The sequence below is a fragment of the Carassius carassius genome, chromosome 38, assembly GCF_963082965.1.
Source record: "Carassius carassius chromosome 38, fCarCar2.1, whole genome shotgun sequence".
NCBI lineage: Eukaryota > Metazoa > Chordata > Actinopteri > Cypriniformes > Cyprinidae > Carassius > Carassius carassius.
Window position 1 is genome coordinate 14190887 of NC_081792.1, and position 23114 is coordinate 14214000.

The 23114-nt window shown below is 37.0% G+C and overlaps 1 protein-coding gene and 1 long non-coding RNA gene across 2 annotated transcripts in view; one reads left to right on the forward strand and one right to left on the reverse strand.

The window, feature by feature from the left end:
• The window catches only part of LOC132119389 (inactive N-acetylated-alpha-linked acidic dipeptidase-like protein 2), a 306226-nt gene that overhangs the window by 164639 nt on the left and 118473 nt on the right, over positions 1–23114 (forward strand). The window contains exon 5 of the mRNA XM_059529291.1: positions 7510–7648. Coding sequence (XP_059385274.1) covers positions 7510–7648 — 139 coding nt within the window. The remainder of the gene's footprint in view (positions 1–7509; positions 7649–23114) is intronic.
• LOC132119392 (uncharacterized) lies at positions 17656–18584 on the reverse strand. The gene is made up of 3 exons (XR_009426152.1): positions 18327–18584; positions 17998–18121; positions 17656–17766 (listed from the first exon to the last, which is right to left on the reverse strand). It is a non-coding gene; the product is annotated as an uncharacterized LOC132119392 (long non-coding RNA).

Below are 23114 nucleotides of genomic sequence, written 5' to 3' on the forward strand. Positions count from 1 at the left end.
CGTTCCAAAGGAATGGCTGTTTCGAGACAGACTCTATCCAGATGGATAGTTGACGCCATAGCGTTAGCTTACGCTTCCAGGGGCCTTCAGTGCCCGTTGGGCGTCAGAGCACACTCCACAAGAGGCGTCGCCTCGTCGTGGGCGTGGTCTACTGGGATCTCCTTGCAGGATATATGTATGGCGGCGGGTTGGGCCTCGCCGTCTACATTTATCAGGTTCTATAACCTGGAGGTTCCCGCCTTGCAAGCAAGGCTGCTGTCGGTATAGAAGAATCAGGGCCCTGAGGGGAATTCTGAATTCATGAGCGCTAGGCGCTGCCGACTGTTATATGGGCAGTATTGCGTAAGACCCGCATTGCCACATTGGTCAGGCCTTGCCTCGGCTGTGTGATGTCATATTGCCGCATCTACGGATGCTGCTAGATATGGGACGGAGGGTTTTTCCCCCTTTTTTCTGTCCCGGACTCTCTGTGAGTCCCTCAGGTGACTGTGCACTGTAAATCCTGGGCGTTGCTTCAGGTTTATCGGTGTGTGATCCCTGCGCGCACGGCGTTTTACATCGGGTTCCCGTAGCGTCTTAGCTAAGACGCAGTACGAGAGAGCTCTCGTAAGAGAACGTACTCGGTTACTAAACGTAACCTCGGTTCTCTCTAGAAGAGCGAACGAGTACTGCGTTCTCTGCCGTGCGTACGATTCACTCTGGTTCGCTTCGGCGATGAAATAAATCAGGTGAGTCAGCCTTTTCGAGCTCCTTTTATAGGTTGGGCCACACCCGTTTCGGCGGGAAGTGGCAAGAAGGGCGCGAAGCGCCCTTATTGGTCTGATGTTGCATCAGCCTGCGCTCGATAGGCTGTGCAGTTGCCGCAGAACAAGCCAATGAGCGAACGAGCCGTCTCGCCTATGGCTGTGTACTGCTGCAAATGCGCTTTACAAAAATACAAAATTAAGGATAATTTTTTGCTTCAGTATTTCGTGAAAAGAGACTTTTCCCGTAGCGTCTTAGCTAAGACGCAGTACTCGTTCGCTCTTCTAGAGAGAACCGAGGTTACGTTTAGTAACCGAGTACGTTTTACTCACAAATCAGTAAAATGTATTTGAATACATTGCAGAAATGATGTATACTGTTACGGTAGTTTGTGTGCTTTTTGGAGCTTCAGCATATACATGAAAACAAGTAAGTGAAAATAGTTGTGCAAACACTCATTTTCATATGGTTCCTGCAAAGTTACTAAGAACACGTATTTAAAAAATACAAATAAATATTTAGAAAATAAAATCAGAAAAAAATAAGCTTTTCAATATATATTTTTTTAATAATAATTTGATGAAAACGCACTCACCCTCAGCTCACCAATGTATTCACTGCAGTGAATGGGTGCCATTAGAATGAGCGTACAAACAGCTCACAATACTCCACTGAACTGAACATTTGTGTTTGTCATAAACACATTCATAAAACATTACATTTCTTTCAGGTAAAAAATGAGTTTTCTATAAATAATATTGCTTTCCTCCGTGACAAAGTCATCTTGTCTGAATCAGGAGAGAAATATTCAAGGAACAGTCTTTGTTACAATGTAAAATAGTCCAAATGTGATTTTGATGTGAGAGGATAAAAGATGATGGACGTTTTCACTGGATCACTTGAGTGTTTTTTAGGGGATTAAAGATTGGTATTTTGACCAGAAGCAACAGTTAAAATTGTTTAATTGATGGACTGGAGTTATATGGATTGCTTGTGGATTATTGTGATGTTTTTATAAGTAGTTTGAATGCTCATTCTGACGGCACCCATTTACTGCAGATAATACATTGATGAGCAAGTGTTGTAATAATTTTTTTTTTTTTATTGTTTTTTTTTTTTTTTCTCAAAATCTGTTCCTGCATCCTGAATACCTAAGAATGAACTATTACTATAACTGATCATGTGGATTTGGGGATTTAAGCTACACTGATACATTTTTTAAAAAATGAATTACTATTTAAAACCGTCAAATTATGGGTGAGAGGCACAAAAAAAAAAAAAATTGTACCAGAGTATTAGAGAGAAGGTCATATGTGCCTTTTGATAGTAGCATCTTTAATAAGCATGTGTTATATTTAACCTCAAAGAGATGTATGTATTTTAAAAGATAATAAATACATAATTTATTAAAACTGGATGGGTTGTAATGTAGGAGCATGTTTTCATATTTTATAAGAGTTCAGTACTCAGTAGCTTTGTGATTAATTCACGTCTCATGCACGGTAACATCTGGGACACAGTCTTTACGTTTCTGCTGTATTCAATGTCAATCACAAATATGCCTACCATCTTCAAGGATGCATGAATAAAAACACTTAGAAGTGGGATCTATGACTTCTGGAAGCACCTCTTTCAGGAGCTTAGATGGTATAGGGTCTAACATACATGTTGTTGGTTTAGATGATTTAACAAGTTTATACAATTCTTCCTCTCCTATGGTAGAGAATGAGTGGAACTGTTCCTCAGGGGGTCTATAGTGCACTGTCTGATGTGATACTGTAGCTGACGGCTGAATGGTTGCAATTTTATCTCTAATAGTATCGATTTTAGAAGTAAAGTAGTTCATAAAGTCATTACTGCTGTGGTGTTGGGAAATGTCAACACTTGTTGAGGCTTTATTTTTCGTTAATTTAGCCACTGTATTGAATAAATACCTGGGGTTATGTTTGTTTTCTTCTAAAAGAGAAGAAAAGTAATCGGATCTAGCAGTTTTTAATGCTTTTCTGTAGGATATGTTACTTTCCCGCCAAGCAATACGAAATACCTCTAGTTTTGTTTTCCTCCAGCTGCGCTCCATTTTTCGGGCTGCTCTCTTTAGGGTGCGAGTATGCTCATTATACCATGGTGTCAAACTGTTTTCCTTAACCTTCCTTAAGCGTAAAGGAGCAACTTTATTTAAAGTGCTAGAAAAGAGAGAGTCCATAGTTTCTGTTACATCATCAAGTTATTCTGAGGTTTTGGATATGCTAAGGAATTTGGATACATCAGGAAGATAACTTAAAAAGCAGTCTTTTGTGTTAGAAGTGATGGTTCTTCCATACTTGTAACAAGAAGTAGAATTTACAATTTTGGCTATATGAATTTTGCAAAGAACTAAATAATGATCTGACATATCATCACTTGGCTGAATAATTTCAACACCATCAACATCAATTCCATGTGACAGTATTAAATCTAGAGTATGATTTCGACAATGAGTAGGTCCTGAAACGTGTTGTCTAACACCAATAGAGTTCAGAATGTCTATAAATGCTGATCCCAATGCATCGTTTTCATTATCAACATGGATATTAAAATCACCAACTATTAAAACTTTATCTGCAGCCAGAACTAACTCGGATGTAAAATCACCAAACTCTTTAATAAAGTCTGTATGGTGCCCTGGTGGCCTGTATACAGTAGCCAGTACAAACATAACAGGGGATTTATCATTAACATTTGTTTCTTTGGATAATGTTATATGAAGTACCATTACTTCAAATGAGTTATACTTGTAGCCTGCCCTCTGAGAAATCCTGAAAACGTTGTTATAAATTGAAGCAACACCTCCACCTTTGCCTTTTAGACGTGGCTCATGTTTATAACAGTAATCTTGGGGGGTGGACTCATTTAAAATAATGTAATCATCAGGTTTTAGCCAGGTTTCTGTCAAACAGAGTACATCTATATTATGATCAGTGATCATATTATTTACAAAAAGTGTTTTCGTAGAAAGGGATCTGAAATTCAATAAGCCAAGCTTTATCATTTGTTTATCCATATTGCTTCTGTTTTTTATTTGTTGAACCTCAATTAAATTGTTAATCTTAACTTGGTTTGGACGTTTTTTGTATTTTCTAGTTCGGGGAACAGACACAGTCTCTATAGTGTGATATCTAGGTGAAAGAGTCTCTATGTGCTGAGAATTAACTGACCTCTGTGACGGGAGGCAGCTAGCAGACGGTCGGTTTAGCCAGTCTGTCTGCTTCCTGACCTGGGCTCCAGTTAGTCAAGTATAAACACTAAGACTATTTGCCATATTTCTAGAGAGAAGAGTGGCGCCACCCCAGGAGGGATGAAGACCATCTCTTTTAAACAGGTCAGGTCTGCCCCAAAAGCTCGTCCAATTGTCTATGAAACCTATGTTATTCTGTGGGCACCACTTAGACATCCAGCCATTGAGTGATGACAATCTGCTATGCATCTCATCACCACGGTAAGCAGGGAGGGGACCAGAGCATATTACAGTGTCTGACATCGTGCTTGCAAGTTCACACACCTCTTTAATGTTATTTTTAGTGATCTCCGACTGGCGAAGTCGAACATCATTAGCGCCGGCATGAATAACAATCTTACTGTATTTACGTTTAGCATTAGCCAGCACTTTTAAATTTGCCAAGATGTCAGGCGCTCTGGCTCCCGGTAAACATTTGACTATGGTGGCTGGTGTCTCTATATTCACGTTCCGTACAATAGAATCACCAATAACTAGAGCACTTTCATCAGGTTTCTCAGTGGGTGCATCACTGAGTGGGGAGAACCTGTTTAAATTTTTGATCAGAACAGAAGAGCGGTGTTTTGACCCACGACTACGCTGCCTCACCGTCACCCAGTTGCCCTGCTGCTGGGGCTCTGTTTCCGGAACCGAACAATGTACAGGAATCCCTGAGCTAGACGCATCCAAAGCCGTATCTAGAGCCCTAACATTTTTACTGTCCTCAATTAAAGTTTGGATGCGTGTCTCTAATTCTGAAATCTTCTCTGTCAGCCTAACAATTTCCCTACATTTATCACATGTGAATCCCTCATCAGCGACAGAGATAGATAAACTGTACATGTGGCAAGAGGTGCAAGAAACAATGATAGGAGAAGCCATTACTCACCGTGCTTGATGAAAATTCTTACTGCGGTTGTTTGATGAACTTGTGAAAAACTGGAGCGAGGGAGAGGAGAAAAGAAAACAGCGATAGGTTCGAATGAAAACGCTAATGACAAGCTAACGAGTGCTAACACTTTGCAGGTGTACTGCACTCACGGAAATAAAATAAAAGTGAATGATCAAAGTTAATCTGATAAGATTGATCGATAATATCAGAAATATGGTGTGAATTAAGTTATATTTTACCACTTTAAAAAACAGAGAGTGATAGTAAGATAAAGATTCTAGAGAAAAAAAATAAAATAAAAACAGCTACACGGAGCTACAATTTGCTACAGAAGGCCAACAGGAAGTAGAGAAAACACTGTCCAACCTAATATGATGAGCAAGGGTACATGTAACATTCATAAATATTACTGTGTTTTACTGTATGTACCTGTAATTTTAGTGCATCTAAGAATAAGTTTTGGTTGACGTAATTAGTGATCAATTGTCATAACAAATTTGCGAACAGCAATAATGGAACAAATGAGCACATTTAATTTCAGTGCATTTAATAATGGCAAAATAAAAATTAGAAGCAGGAAGATTACTGGCTAAGCAATGCTTTTCCTCTCATCCTCTATGAGCCACTGTGTGTATTGGTTACTGTAAGTAATGTCAAGTGCTGTGTGTTTAGTTGTGCTCCTTGTATTCCCATGAAGGACATGTTGTTGACATTTAGCAAGAGGCATGACGCTCCCAAGCAACCAAAATACCTACAATGTGTTGATTGCTATCTGTGAACAACTCCCATAATGTAAAAGATTTCCAAGCCTATTACAAGCCTGTTTATCTTTATCGTGGATGGAGAGCAGCTTCTGGCTGGCTTCTTATATGGATGTCAGGTGCTAGGGAGTTCAATTTGCACAACACCCAGTGTTGCATATGCCTTTACACCAAATGTGCCCGTCTGTTTGACACCCAGTCTAACTGCTGACATGGCTGGCACCATCAGCATAAATGATATGCCACTGTGCATATGGCATACGCCCCCATTAGCAGTCATAGTGAGATTGTCGACTAGATGCTCAAGCCAAACAGGGACCTTTGAACAGTGACTCAGATGATATAAACATCTACTGCCATGTAAGATGGCAACATCCTCATTCTTTACCCCTGGGGAAGTAAGTATGAAGTTCAAATTCAGTCAAGTTGGGAATTTTTTTTGCTCTACTTTAGAATCATTGATTTTTACGTGGGTGTTTCTTCAGCTATCTGCACTTTTGGCCCTGTGGACTTTCATAAAATAATCTCTCTTTAGACACACTTTTCCATCTCAGTAGTTTATTTCATTTATCTGCTAACATTGAATATACAGGCATCAAAAAAAAAAAAAAAAAAATCTGCCCTGTGCACCCCAATATCATTTCCAAAACATCTTAAATTATGTATCATGCTTTATAGCATCTTATGATGAAAGATATGGTAATATTTTATTTATGTATTTATTTATTTGGGGGGTTAGGAGATCACAATTTGGATCATATTATTGTGAAATAATATTTTCACACTTTTTGCATATTTAAAAAATTAAATTTATATATTTGTTATATTAATATGCTCGACTCCTATGACATAAATATGGCCATAGTTTAAGAAACACTATGTACACTAAAGTATACAGTGAGATATATATTTGTTTTATTGTATTTTTTCATATAAAAGATACATTAATTTTATTCCATCCCTGACAAGTTGAGTTGCTGTGATAGATAATGTGGTTTGGCTAAAAAAGCTGCACAGCACTCCCAGCTGTTAGGCCAAACACACTCAGATATTCACACTGACTGAGATGGCACAAGGAGAATCATTAATCACTATTGTTATTGTGATATTGTCCACCCAGGCACCCACACTGAAGACCAGAGAGCTAACTAGTTACCTCCAGAGGCTTTGACTCACTGACTCTCACAAATTACAAATTACAAATTTGGTCAATAACAAAAATTTTATTTTCATGTTGTTACATCCCTAGGATGTATGTTTTTAAGTTAATTGTTGAGGTATGTTTTCCCCACCCTTTGGGGTGTGGTTATGTATCATGTGTGTGTTCTCTCTCACACTCTGATTGATAGGCAGTTTCAAATTGCCCACAGGTGGTACTCATTCGAGTGTGTGCTGCAGACAGGGCTGCTACAAAAGAGCAGAGTGAACACTGCTTGAAGAGGCTCACTTCTTCCCTGCTCCAGACTTGTTGTGTTTCTTGTTGGTGGTGCAAAGTTAAAATAATTGGTTGTCTGTCAAGTGTTAAGTTCTAAAAGTGAATTGTATTCTTGTTCACCATTAGTTTGTTGAAACCACAGACTCTCCCGAAGACGTTTATTGCTTCCCTTTCTAAATAACTTCTTTAAATGGTCAAACTAAGTGATGGTTGCATTTTCTGGAGCAGAGGGACTGAGGTGATTCCCCCAAGATTTTGTATTGTATTTTTTTTCATTTATTTCTTCATAAGTTTTACCCCTAGACTGGGGAAGGGGATCGTAACAATATCTTGATGGGTCCAAAGGTCTACAACCACACACATGCATGTTTTAAACAGTAGTGTATATTGCACAAATAGTTTAATCTCTGTCATCTCTCCACAGCTCTCTCTTCTGTCGGAGATGGGGTTTGGTGGCTGTCTTCTCTATGTGGATCCCTGTGATGCCCCATTTGGAAATAAGACCTTTGGGGTGACCTTGAACCCAGGTGGGAACCCGTTTTCTCAAGAAGACTCCAGAAGTGGTAAGCATCTTGAACAGACACTTACATCATGACACTATAACCTTCTTAAGGTTTGATCTTATTTTTTATTTTTTTTTACATTTTATACTCCCATCAAAACTTCCTTTATTTAGATCAAGTGGAAAGAAAGAGATCTTGGTATTGCATAATTTTGATAAACATTCGTTTAATAATAATAATAATAATAACCTTAAAAATGCCTTAAAAATATATATTTAGTGTTTAGGTGGTCAGGCTTTACTTTCAAGGCAAACATTTTTAATTATGCTGATAATTTCCACACAAAAATAAATAAATAAATAAAGCACATTAGGCAATAGCAAATGAGAGAAAAATAATTACTGCTTTTGGACCTATATGATGCCTGTGCACTTAAACTATATCTTCGCTAATTAAATGTTCCATTTCAGATTGTTATTATTTAATAATATTTACAAAAATGGCATTTAGTTTATGACTTAATTTACGACTTAGTTTATGAAATCTAGACTGTTATGTGCATCTTATAATAAAAATTATCCACTGATATTTATGATAGCAATGTACAGTACTATACTCTAAAACCTATGTGCTGTCCATGGTGCTGAAAGTCAGCTATATGTGTGCAGCTGTCCATTGTACTGAAAATGACCTATACGTAGTTTATTTTTTATTTTATTTTTTTATGTTTTGGTGTTTTTAAATATCTATTGTTGACTGCAGCATTATGCAACTATAAAACGTATAGTGTGTACTGTCCATGGTTCTGAAAGTCAGCTGCATGTGTGTAACTGTCCGTGGTGCTGAAATCCGATATCCTGCATCAGGGGTTTTCAAACTTGTCCTGGATGTCCTCAAATCCACCCCTTCTCAGAGAAATCTCAATCTGAATGATCCATTAAAGGCAGTTTTCATTTTGCACACTTTATTTGCCCTGTTTTGACCACAGACATTTGTCATTACCTACATTTGTTGTATAAAGAAATGGTATATTCTTCTTTAAGCATATATTGATGACTATAGCATTGTGTAAGTCTAAAACATGCTTTCTGCTTTCTATGATTCTGAAAGTAAGTTTTTCATGTGCAGCACTGCTATTGTCTGTGGTGTTGAAACTGAAATTAATGTATTTAAGAGTGCTGCCTATGACAAAAGACCTCAGTGCAGCCTTGGCTGACCCTGGCTCTCTCCGGTGTAGGATCACTGGGACGTGTCATTACTGAAGTGAAAGCATGGGCTTACAGCAGGCCGTGGAGTCAGGGCACAATGGGGCCTGCAAACAGATGTCTTAGCAGATGTTTTGTGCCTGCTTTCTCTTCAGCAATGCCCTTTGTCAGAGCGCTCCACAGGAAATTAGTACAATGTGAGATTATTCAGTGGGACTATTGTCCTTGTGACTGTTTTGTTTGTTACTGAGAGAATATATGCAATGCACACTTGTGAACCAATACTCTGGACAGCAGAGGTCAGACTCTAGATGTATTTATGCTGTCTTCATGATCCATAATATAAACATAACGTTCACATCTTGCAATTTTGTGTGTCTGTTTGTGAGCTTATTATATTACTTGCTGCATATTTTATGATCATTGGCTGTACTTAATTAAAAACTCCATAGAGAGGTGTGATATTGATGTAGATGTTGATCAAATATTTACTCTGAAATGTTATTATTTTCTTGTTTTTTTTTTTTTAGTAATAATGGTCATTCAAACCCCCTACTGGTAAACATGTATTGATAAAGAGTGTGGGGGAACTTTGTTTGTGAGAGTTGTACGGGTATTACGGGTTCATGATGTAACCAACCCAGATATACCCTGCCCCCGGGAAAAGGGAGCACAGGGAGCGAGGCCATGATTCGCTGCTTTAGAGAAGAAGAAAATAAAACTAGAGGTGCACGTAAAAATCTATTCAATTCAATCAGGCTCAAATTGATAAGCGATATTAACGACACCGTTGTTTACAATACAACCGGAGCATGTGCTCCTGAGGTGAGGGACGGGACAATTAGACATACACTAGAGGCAGTTTAGCCAATCACAACATACTGGGCTAGCTAACCAATCAGAACCCATCTACTATTTCTTAGGAAGGGGCTTAATAAAATAAGGAAATGATCAGCATGTTTCTCAAAGAAGGGAGAGCGTTGTTGTATAAAGGAAAATTATGTGAACAATAATGCGTTTTTAAAAAAACAAAGCCTTAACACATGTTAGACTGTACCCCATTAACACAATCAAGCCTAGAAAAAAAACAAAAAAACTTGCCCCATCCCTTTGAAAGAAATATATTACAAAGAAAATTGTACCAATCAACATTATGCCATAAACTCTGTCAAATCAATTAAACTTTGCTTGATTTGAACCCATTATGTTTTTTAAGCTATTGTACAAGATTATCCACGCTGCTGTACACTCTTAGACAAAAAGCCACAAAGCTGTCATAGCCTAGTCATTGCACCTGTTCTTCTAGGCCCAATGAATTGTGGTGACAACCTTGGTCAACCTTGGACAAGCAACAATAGCGAAGGACAGAAAACTGTGTGCACCTGCCTTTAGATGTCAGGATATATTCCAAGATCTTGTTTACTTATGACTTGTGAACGAAACAAAACATATTACATGATGCCTTTAAGGCACACGTGGAATCACTTGTCTCTAATAACAAAAGAGAAGGCCAAGCGCATTGATTCAATCAGAGGAAATGCTTTGTGTAGCTGAATTGCAGCCTCTGGAGAACAAGTGTTGTGCGGATTTATTGAGCCATGATTCTATCTTATTCATTTTGTTTATTTTGGATAAATTCTCCCATCCTCCTGGTTGGGAAATGAGTCAATAAGCTGCTGGAGGACATAAACGGAGCGCTGATGTATAAAAGCATCTCTTTCTTTAGTAGACTTCTACTCTGCTGGCTCATTGCTTTTTCAGTTTTTGATTACATAATGTTGTTAACCTTTAAAGCCGGGGACATATCCGAGGGAGAGATATGTGTAATTTATGGGGAACTTCAAATAATTTTTACATGTTATTTTCAAGTGGCGGACTGGTGGCTTGATTCACATGGAACAAATTGTATCCCATGGGTTATTTAGAAACCTTGTTGAAGTGAAAAGAAGCCTTTGAATAGAAATAAAGTTATTTGCATATTTATTAAAATATGCCACAGCTATGGGACCCATGTAGGAGTCTTTAATGAACAAATGCTTACCTCTGCTGTTCGGAAGAGAAACGTCCTCTGTGCAATGTTACTCAAAACCATCACAATGTGTCCAGTCTCACCCCTCTGTCTGATTTCTCCTGTTTTACTCCCTCTTTCTTTCTCTTTTCATGTTGTCATTTTTCACTGCTTCTATTAATGCAGGAGTCACAACTAAAGTAAAATAAATAAATAAATAAAATGAATGAGATGCAAACAATAAATACAGTCCGACACAGATAGCAGGTGATTGGTTTGAAGACAAACTGACAAGGTTACTTGGAGAGACAGCATAAAATACTTGGATTGTCTAATTGTGCCCTGGATGAATCTGTGCTTTTGAACCATTCAGTTTGATTGAATGATTCACTCATAAAGATGCCACTTGCTGGTGTAATAATGTAATCTGCAGAAAATCCATATTAGAATATAGAACTCTGAATTGTATTATTGTCTTTTTTAACTATGCTACATTTTCAGAATTACAACATTTTGTTTAAAGAAATTAACATTTTTATCCAGCAAGATGCATTAAATTGATCAAAATGTGAAGACATTTACAATGTTCCAAAATATTTTTATTGCAAATAATTTTATTTTTTTTCTATTCATTAGATAAACCCTAATAATAATAATTCAGCTTTGCCATCACAGACTATTACAATTATTTTGTTCAAATTAATTCAAAGACTTCTTTGAAAACTTTGAAAAAATTATTTTTACAGAACCCAAACTTTTAAAAAAGGAGACCATTACCAATACATATTTAGGAACATTTACATCTGATTATATGCATGTAATATCTCTCCAGGTAAAAAAAAAAAAAAAAAAGACAGAGCATCACAACCGAGTGAGAATTAAGCGCTGCAAAGTACGATTATATTTCAATAACTTTTTGTATCGTAATTATACTTTAAGTGGTGGTTCGTTTACTTGATGAGTAGCTTGATTACTTGGGCTCTAGGCGCTTTTAAGGCAGAGTTCGTTAAAGGAATGCTTTCCCACTTCTCAGAGCTGATCCTCATGTGTTCTCTTTACTTTCTGCCCTTAAACCAGTGAGCATTTGAAATGCACTCAGGCTGAAAATTACCTTTTTAACCATCACTATTATTTGACTGGTATTCCAGTTAATAGACATGCAAATAAAACAGAGGGTGTATTTCACTCCACACAGAAATGTGGCACTTGGTCAATAACATTATGGAAATGTTGCTTCTTCTTCTTCAGCTCTTTTGTGTGAGCATGATAGTGCCGTTGCCAAAGTGCACAACGGGGCCTTGAGTTGAGGAATGTCTACTGCTGTCTACATTTTCTCAATAGCGGCACTTCTGTCCATTTGGCGTGATTAATATGTCAGTCTTATGTTGAACCGCTTGTCCTCCCATCATCGCCAATGTAATGCATTTTTGAGACTTTTTATTATATATTTCACTCTTGCAAAATGTGAATGTGGTGAAAATTTCAACGTATCAAAACAATAAAAATGTTTTATAGGATTTCTACTGAAATAAAGGACTGTCGCTTACAGCATTTGGGAATATGAGAATGACGTTTTGGATGTTTAGATGTGTTTTTGATGGAGGATGGGCGGGCAGCAGCACTGCAGGCCATAAGCTTCCTGTCATCTCTTTTAGAAGGTCAGCGCTGCCCCCTGCCTGGGCCGGCTAGGAAAGTCTAGGACCATCTTATCTTATCTGCAGAAGGTGGGTGGGTGGGCTCATCCTGTTGTTTAGACCCCCACTGTGCCAGAAATGTGGCCCCTGTCAGATGGCTGTAGTTTTGCCTTTATTGCATCAAGAAAGGAACGTGATGAAATACAAAGAGCTGTGTTTAACACAAACCCCGGCCTTTAAATGAAGACAGATCCTCTAATGCTGCAGGTATATTTTAGGAGTACACAATACATTTTGGTAAAGTGAACCCTTTTACTAGGTTAAAAACACACTTTCACTAAGAACTGGTTATAAGCATAATTTAACCATGCTTAAAAAAATGTTGTTACATCAATACTACAAATATTACATTATATATACATGTGGTCAGAGAGACCTCAAGTATAAAACATAAGAGCCAACAATTTGCAGTACAGTTTAAGGTATAAAATAGATTAGTACACAAGCTTGAGCAGTCAAATGAGTGAGGAGGATGAGAGAACATTATTGTATTCTTTCTTTCTTGTTTAATTTCTTGATTTTGTTTGTGCTTTATTTATTTTATTTGTTTGTTTGCTCATGTTGTCATGGTAAATGCCATTATTATTGTAAGAGCCTATGGGTTTGGATTAGATAAGAGTTTGTGAAAGATGAGAGGTATACAAAAAAAGACAGATTTTATATATATATATATATATATATCCATAGTCTGAAAGATTGATGTACACACAGTCTGTGAGAAATATATTTTTGTTTCTCTTTAAAGACCCTGTTGTTTCTCTGCTTTAGTGTACAACAAAAGTCAGCCCAGTATTTATAGAAGCATCTAGTCCTAATGTTACTTACTTTATGTCCAGTGCTGCTGCTGTCGGGCTGCCTCTCACTCATGAACCTCCCCTGCAGGGCCCGGCCCATGCCATATATCCTGAGAGACTTGGCCACAGTTTAGCCTCTGCAAATAGGGAATAATTTTACCAGACAAGAATTTTAAGTTGTTCCTCTCTTCAATCCCTCTGGCTCTGAATCCATTCCTCTCTTAGCATGCTGAATGTGTGGCGATTATGGCTTTAGCCAAAAGCAGAATTTACACATACCTCCACATCACAAATGGGCAGTAATGAAGAAGCCAGTGCGCTCGCTCTAAACAGGAATCTGTGTGCATGAAGGAGACAGAGTGTGTTTTAACAACATTTGGTTGTGAGATTTAACTTCTGCTCTAATGCCCTGTGGCCTAAAACATGCTTTTTAGTTAAAAATGCAAGTATTTTTTATTTATTTTTTGCTCCTCAAGATAAGCTGTATTTATCAGCATTATAGACATAAGAGTCTATATCCATAAACGTACAAGCATATGGGAAGTATGCATGACATGATGTGATAACTGTGCCATGCAATGTTACTGTATTTGTTATTACTATTCTATGTGTTATAACTATTATAAACAGTTATTTAATCTTGCAAGAATGTCCATGTCAAGGTTAATTTTGTCCTGAAGCAAACTTAACTGATATCTTAAAAGTTTCATACATCTGTAATTAAAGGGCACCTATTATGCCCCTTTTTACAAGATGTAATAATGGTCTTGGGTGTCCCCAGAATGTATTTGTTAAGTTTCAGCACAAAATACCCCACAGTTAATTTATTATAACCATTTGAAAATGTCATTTTTGGGGCCTGTTTTACAAAGAGCTGTTTTGGTGTGTACCACCTTAAATATAAATGAGCTGCATATCCCCGCCCTGCCTTTGGATGAGGGCGTAACTTGCATACCTATGGCAATGAACAGCCGGTAGAAGCAGAATGGCTGAGAGTGAGAGACCCGCTGTTTTGTACGGGATTCAGCCGTGTATGTTTGAACCCAAATCAGACCCAGATGATGAAGAGACTCCGGCAGAAGAAACACAATTGAGAATGGAGCAGGACGTCTCTGAATGGTTATTAGATACATTTATGTTCTTATATTTTAATCGCGTCCCCTTTGCAATTATGTATGTGCAACACACACACACTGTGATAACGTTCGCGCAATTTTTTGAAACTACAAACACAAATACTGTGATAACGTTTGCTAAGTACAAACTAAATTATATTTATGCGAGGGAACGGTTGCGTCATGTTGACATTACTTGTCGTACAGGTGCTTATGTGGCAAATGTGAGAAGATGGCTACAGAACCAGAAAATATATGCTGCAGGGAGATAGAACAGGTATTAATTTATTTACATTTGTAATTGTTGCAAAAAATAATACGTGACATAAAACTGTCTGACGCTATTTGCTGTATCAAAGGTTACAAGACGGATGAAACAACTTCAAGTCACTCCATCATGTATGGTAGACCATCCCGGAATGGATCCAGTTTGTTTCAATGTGTTTTCGTTACAAAACACTTTTAACATTTACAGGGCTGACTATGGTCCCCTGCGACTTCGTGGAGTACAACAGTGAGTGTTAATGATTAGCACATTTAAGAAAAAATGTCAATTTCTTCTAAATATTATAAATGTTTGAATTTTTAGTCTAATATTTCCCGGGTTATATTCAAAGGAAATTATAGTGAAAACAAAGCATATTATAGCCTTAAATAATTTCACAACAACTTGCATATACATTTTTTTTATTTACATTATGTATAAAGACACTGAACTGTACAAAAAAAGTTTAGAAATTAAATAATTTTAATAAAAGGACATTCCTCCAAAAATAAACTGAACCATGATCAATTAAATATCAAATATTTCAACTGCAGACAACAAATGATAGATATTTGAAAGAAAAAAACACAGAAAAATCCTTGAACCCTGTTTTGAGAACGTACCTGTGTGTGTGCGTTAGTCGTTACAGATTTTTAGCTTATCGGAGTTTTGTGAGCTGGTGCTGGGGTTTCCTTGGACGAAAAGTTCGAGTTGTGATTCCAGCCTGTGTGGTCCTGAGGATTCAAAGAGTTTCCTGATGCCCAGGGTAGTTATGTAGGTTTTCGACCACCTATTGATTAAAGCGAGATACCCTACTAGAGATGGCCTCCTCCTTCTCTGGCCGGTCAAACTCTGCACACAATGCTGGTGGTATTGGTATCCTCAAAACATCATCCACATATGGTGCAGGATCCACAAAGACTTTATCAAATATGAGGTCCAGCAGGTCATCCACATATCCTGTGAAATATAACATTTTATTTTATTTTAAATTAGTAAAATAGAGTTTTCAAATAGCTTGTAAGAAATGATGCAAAAAAGATATGTACATTTGTAGTAAATTTGTTAAGTAAACTCATTTTATACATACTGAATGTTGCTTGTGTCTTAACTTCTCTGACCCGATATTCTCCCTTCTTGGCCTTTGGAAAGGTCACTTTGAACACCGGTCGACCAGCTGCTGTTGTGGCTTGAGGACGCCCGGCATTCTCATTGTAATGTAGTGCAGCCAGGTATAGTCTGTAAGCAATAAATACATTTTCAACATACAATGTCTACAGTGTATGTAAAAGTAAATTTATTTTTACAACAATAACATTACCTGCACAACATTCCCAGAAATGGAAAAAACACATTTTTTGGTGTAAACCGTAGTATTACACTGTGGAAAACCTCGATAGAAGAAGTCTGATAGTGCGGACTTAGCTTGGCAACATCCTTCACAATTCTCTTGTTGGAGAGAACTTTCTCCAACTTGAGATATGGCAGTGTTCCTAAATTATTGGAAGTGTTACTATAGTATGATATGTAATTTTAAATAAAAAAAAGGCAAGCTATATGATCTGCATACATTTTTTAAAAGTAACTATTGCTTCTTTAGCCTACATACCAGCAGCTAGCCACTTTTTTGTGTCTCGACTTCTCCTTGTTCCATGTAGACATGCTGGAAAATTGCTGTCTTCATGTGTGTGCTTATTTTGCATATGGTTTAGCATAGACGTCCATTTAGCCACTCTTTCAGGTCCACTGCTTGATGATGCAGCAGTCCAATAGATGTGGTTTTTTATACTATGCAACCATTTACGTATTTTCTCACAACCCTTCAACTTGCACACTTTTTCCAGCTGCTTTGAAATTCCTGGAGATTGCAATTAAATACAAACATGACAACACACAATAAGTAGAGCAATGTGTCATTACATATAATGTAATGGTGGTGTTTATATATACATACAGTATATATATATATATATATATATATATATATATATATATATACCTGGACGAGTTGTACATCAACAACGGTGTTTGTCTCAAGGTCCATTATTGTGTAACTGCCATATTTGGCAGAGTGCCCTTCAAAAAAAAAATACATAATCTCTTATTACACAATGTGCCTTGTCTATAAGATAAAATTCTCTATATTTTTTTTTCTTTATAAAAAAACTATGTAAATTTGTCCCACAATGTACCTGGTGAGTCAGCCCTCATATCTCCTCCAACAATGACCTTTTCCCTTTGAGCCAACAGCTGTAGCATCTCATACTGCCAGTTTCTCCATTTGTAAACAATAGCAGGCTCAATGCACATTCGTGCATGACGACGAAAGGTGTCGTACTTGAAAAGATGTAACTTCATAGCTGCAAATATCTGACAACACATAGAGAAGAGTTGGTAAGCAGTAAATTAATAAATGAATAAATTTTTTTTTTACATTTATAAATGTTTAGTCTCATGTAACTGCAAAGCTATTAATTATTTCTTTTACAAATACCTTTTCAATTGTGAAAAATGATGCACCACTGAGATACACAGCAGCAGAAAGGTGAAGGTTTCCAGCTGGAGTACTGCCCAAAATCGGCTGACTGTTCCATTTCCGTGAGAACTGACAATGGTGGCAGAGTTGTTCAACACGTAGAAATGTTCCAATCCTTTGTGATCTTATATGACAGCTTCTATGACATACTGGGCACACCTCAAACAGTTCCATGATGCAGGTCTCATAGACAACATATTTACAAATTTTTTGAATAGGGCTGGATTCCTGAGCTCTGAAAAAAAAACATTAATTTACATAAGCACTACATAAAAATTAGACATGGTATAATTAAAACAAACATTCTCAAATATAATATAAACTTACGACAAGTCTTTTGGCTCTGTTATTGATGTGTCTGCCTCTGCAGGATTATTGTGACATCAGTCTCTTGTGCTGTTAGTATTGAAGAGCATTCCTGTAGGATATCTTCATCTTCCTCAAGGTCCAGACAAGGTCTCTTTGATGAAGTCTTGAGGGGCGTGGAAGACGCAACAGCTGTATGAGAAACTAATTTTGTGCTTACATCAAAACTTGACAATGTTGTCTCTGTCTGGACACCTGGAATATATAATTCAGTAAAGTTTCAGCAAAGATTCACTTTCTCTATTGTGGCTATTAAATTCAATTCAAATTTATTTGTATAGTACTTTTCACAATACATTTTTTTAAAGCAACTTTACAGAAAATTAATTTCGAAATGTGCATATAAAAATACAATTAGTTAATACAATTATATAATATTATATTGTATACTAAATAATATAAATATAGTTAAAAACATAAACATACTGATACTCCTGTGGTGTGTTTGAAGCGTCCTCATTGACAGTTGTGTACCAACACTGCATAGCTTTGATGTTTCTGTCTGCACGCCAATATCCCTCGTTCTACAGCTTCGTGTCGATGTGCTGGCCTTTGTATAAACATAGCATACACAGTTTTTAATACAATATCTTTTTTTAAAATTATATACTTGTGGATACACACTATACAAACAAGGTTTAAATTACACAGACATTCTACGAGGACGACAACAACTTTAGACGCATTTGTTATTGAATTGGCTGACATCGACTGAAATGACTATTTGCTAAAAAAAAAACATTAAATACACTTACTTCTTCTGGAGGTGACGCTGGATCGCGAACAGTAGGCAACGATCCACACTTGAGGATTAACTTTGAAGCAAGACCTGCTTTGAATTGACCTTCGTTCTGAAAACAGTCAGTCAAAAAATGATTCGCGCAAACATAAACGTATTTTGGAATTTTGAGTGGCGCCTTTCCTTCGTAAATAAAATCCATCCACTGCGTTTTCAGTGGCTCTGATGTCGGAAGTAAGTGAAAACTACTATGTTCATTATTACATCCCACAACAGAACACTTATGTTTCTTAGGAGATATTACCGGCTGTCGTTGAAACAATGGAGGATGGTGTACAGATCGCCGAGGGCGGGGTCTATGTCAAAACCAGATTGTCAATCAAACCACGTCGGTGGGGCTTAGCACAATTCTACGTCACAGTGAGAGCAATCTTAGAACAGGGCGTTCTGAGACATTGCTTATGAATTATTGAGATTGTAAAAAAAACACTGGGTGGATTTTTATCATTCTAGGGTGGTATTGCTCACACACTGCCAACACACATTTATGATCAAACACCATGTAAAAGTGAATTTTGCATAATAGGTGCCCTTTAAGCAGTTAAAAACCATACCTACTGAGAAAATAATTTCAAAAGTTGCTTTTCATTGTACCAACCTTGAATTTGTACTTTTCTTCTGTTGCTAGAAAATAAGTGGAATTGTGTGACATTGAGGGCATTGTCATTGATCATAGAGTAAGGCTCCTGCAGGTGAGAACACAAAGAGAAAAGCCATTAGGCTCTGGGGGATAGCGAATTATCGTTTAATGATGATTAAATCCTAATCATCATTAAACGAAAATTCGCCATCCCCCAGGTCTGCTGATACTCCAATAAATAATCATAAAAACATAATACAGAAAAAAATAAAACAGATACTACAGTGAGGACCAGGAGCCTTCATCCATTTTTGGCCAACATATATGTGTTGGGTTACTCTTGAGAAAGATGACATGATTTTTTTGACTTGAGAAAGATAACATGATTTTGTTTTGTTTTGTTTTGTTTTATTTTATTTTATTTTATTTTTTATGCCTGTATAGTGTCATAGAAATGGTAATTGATTACAAAATAATACATGTATGATCCGAATGCAGGTTTTGTTCTTGATTTGTATCTTCCATTTAATTGGGACAGGGGGGTTATAAAACTAAAATTAATGCCCTTACATGATTGTTTATGGTTTTGTTTTGCTTTGTTTTGTCGTGTCCCTGAAGACTGTCATAATAATTGATAATTGATTACAAAAAGATAAATGAATGTGTGGGATTCAGTAACAAATGTGTATTTTCTGTTTTATTGAATTAAAAAATATATACTGTATGTATATTAATTTAATAGACTTTTAAATATAGATAGATGTATGGATGGATGGATGGATGGATGAATGGATGGATGGAGTTTTTTTGTCTCTTGAATATTGTCAGGGATTCAACAATATGAATGATTATTTACTGACCTCAGGATTCTAGATGGGATGTACAATAAGAGTAAGAGCGGGGAAGAAGGATGGCGTGGATGGCTGATCTGTAACTGGGCATCAGTGTCTTGAACTTGATGTGAGCTGCAACTGGTAGCCACTCCAGGGAGATAAACAGAGGTGTTATGTGTGCTCCTTTGAGCTCAGTGTTTCGTTTTGTGTTTCATTGAATTAAAAAAAAATAATAATAATAATAAAACACATATATTGCAAATATTCCCCTAACAATCTTTATTTTATTTATTTTTATTATGAGCCCTTTCTAGAGCTCGATAATTCTTCATGTTAATTTAAATGCAGTATAATTTACTTTTCTCTGATCATTGTTAGGTAATTTTTTCGCATGGTTGTTAAAGGAGGGTGTAGACACAGTGGCATGTGTCATGTACTTAATGAGATGTTAGTGTGTGGCACACATCTCACATACACACTCTTAATCTTTCTATTTTTCACTTTCTCCTGGATAGTTTTTGCTATGTGTTGAACTGAGAAGTACTGACTGTTCTTAGAAACAGAATAAAGTACACTGACAAGAATCTGCATCTGTACATCTAGTCCCTTTCAATAGCTGTATTGTCCAAATCTATTGAGCTACCTTGTTGCCTAATGCTTGCATGCAGGGGGCATCTTCATAACCACTGGGAGTGAAAGAAATTTGATGTCAAAGTGCAACATGAAAGTGTCAAGTTGCTGTGGTCATCGCAAGAAGCTCTTTAGAATGGCAAACAAACCTTTTATGGTAGTGTGACCTCAGCGCATGAAAGACTTAAGGTTGTGGGTGCAAGGTCGGCAATACCATGACTTAGGTGCCCTTGAGCGAAGCACCGAACCCCCCAACTGCATAAATGGCTGCCCACTGCTCCGGGTGTGTGTTCACTGTTGTGTGTGTGCACTTTGGATGGGTTAAATGCAGAGCACGAATTCTGAGTATGGGCCACCAAACTTGGCTAAATTTCACCTAACTTCACTTCGTGTTCTGCATACTGCCCTTTCTATCAAGTGTTGTTCCAAATAGTATGTTAATATGATATTTTGAAGTTCTTACCCTTCACCCTTTGGGATGAAAGCAAACCCCTGTTGTTTATCGACATGAACTTGTCATTCTCACAGATTTGATTTGTAACACATCGGGACTGAATGAGTAAGTTTGTATGTGAAATACAGAAGTGTTTGTAATCCGAACACTACACATATGGCCCCACCGCAGGCGCGTAATATATATCTCATGAGCTTCTCTGTGTGGTGGGAATGAGTCTTAGCCCTGTGGGTTTATCGTACTTCAGCAAATAACTCTTCCTGGGAGGCTTGTTTGCTCAAAAAAAGAAAATGTTCTCACAGTTATTTTGGAACCCTTTTTTTGTGCTGTTGTTTGTAATGCATAGTATAGCATTACCTTGACTTTTAATTTCATCATAATGCTATTAGTTACTCTGTCTAAATTAATCTTGCTTACCTAAATAAAAATATCAGACATATTGAAATTGCACAGCCCGCTACATCAGCAGGGAGGCATCTATAGCATCAAGCCTGGCATATCTAATTGACTTTTGATATGAATCTGTGTATTGCACAAAGTTCACATGGAGCTCAGGTGAGTAATCCTGTGTGGAATAAGTGAGCTTTGTTTGTGTTTGTGAGTGAAATTAAGCAGTGACAGTGCTTGAAAGATAAAGTGAAGAATTTCAAAATTTTGGAAAGGCACAGTAAGTCACTGTGCATGTGTATTTTAGAGTTTTATATCATCAGGAAAAATAAATATAGATTTTTTTTTTTCTTGCATTTTACAGTAGTTATGTATGTTGTTTACTAATGTTATTGAAGGAAAAGGTCACACACAAAATGACAATTTGCTGAAATTTTACCAACATGCTATGCAATATGTAGATTCGTTTGTTTCTTCATTGGAACAGATTTGGAGAAATTTTGATTTACAGCGGTGGATGCTCTGTGAATGGGTGCTGTCTGAATGAGAGTTCAAACAGCTGACAATAAAACGTCATTAAAATCCACAAGTAATATACTCAATTCCAGTCCATCATTTATCAAAAGTTGTGTGTTTGCAAGAAACAAATCCATCATTAAGGCATTTTAAATTTGGCCAAAATACCATCATCCATAATAACCATAATAGTATGAAAAACATATTAATGATGGATTTATTACAAACACACCATGTTAATTGATGGACTGGAGTCATGTGGATTATTTGTGAATTATTGCGATGTTTTTATCAGCTGTTTGGGCTCTCATTTTGAAGGCACCCATTCACTGCAGATGATCCATTGGTGAGTAAGTGTTGCAATGTGTCTTTATTCAAGCCAAGAACGGAATAAAGTATGGAAGAATTTACAAATATTGAGGGGCTCTGCTAAACACAGTGCACCAAATAAGTATCACCACCACAGGAAGATGAAAAAGATACACAGCCCGTCAGAACGTCTGCATGCAAAACACAATGGCATTTGTCCTCGAGATGGAGGCGAGATTGTGTGCATATTTCACTGGCACCATGAATCATTCTTACTGAGAGACCAGCATGTTAGCTGATGTGAAGTATTAAATGTTCCTCTCATGCGCCCCAGTAGTATGGACTGTGCAGGACCGGATGAAACAGTGAGTGCGCACTCTCTTTGAGTTCATCAAGATCAGGGCTACTTTATTTCCAAAACTGTCATATCTCCCACGGGAGCACAACCTAATGGGTTTTTAGGGCATCTTATACTTTTAAACTCGTTTTTGTTCCTTTTTAGCTGTGCTGCAGATAGAGCTAACATGAAAGGATGAACGCTATTGACCATAACCTTGTTTGTGTTTTTATTTATCTAGATGAATGAAAGTACTCTTTTGGCTGGTAAAAAAAAAGGTGTGCCCTGTAAGTATTGAACTGAAAATGTCTCTCAAAACCAAAAATATTTTATTCAGTTCACTCTACAGCTGACATCGGGTTCAGATGGGTCTGGATATACTGCACAACAACATCAGTTCTGCACTGAACACCACTATCATTGTGCACCTTTCAGATTTTTATTGAAACTGTCTTTTAAATGGTCATAAAACTCTAAACTAGATTTTCTGAGATTTTAAAAGAGGTGGTTGTGTTGCACATCATAGAAGGTAATGTTAGCAACTGTTTTAATTGTAGGAGAAAACTTTATTTATTTATTTATTTATTTTTTTACGCATGAAAACAATGGCATTCTCAAAAATGATGGAAATTGACGGGCTCATTTATATCCAATATAAGGCCATACAAAGTTTTAAATGGTACTAGTAAGTCTTTAAA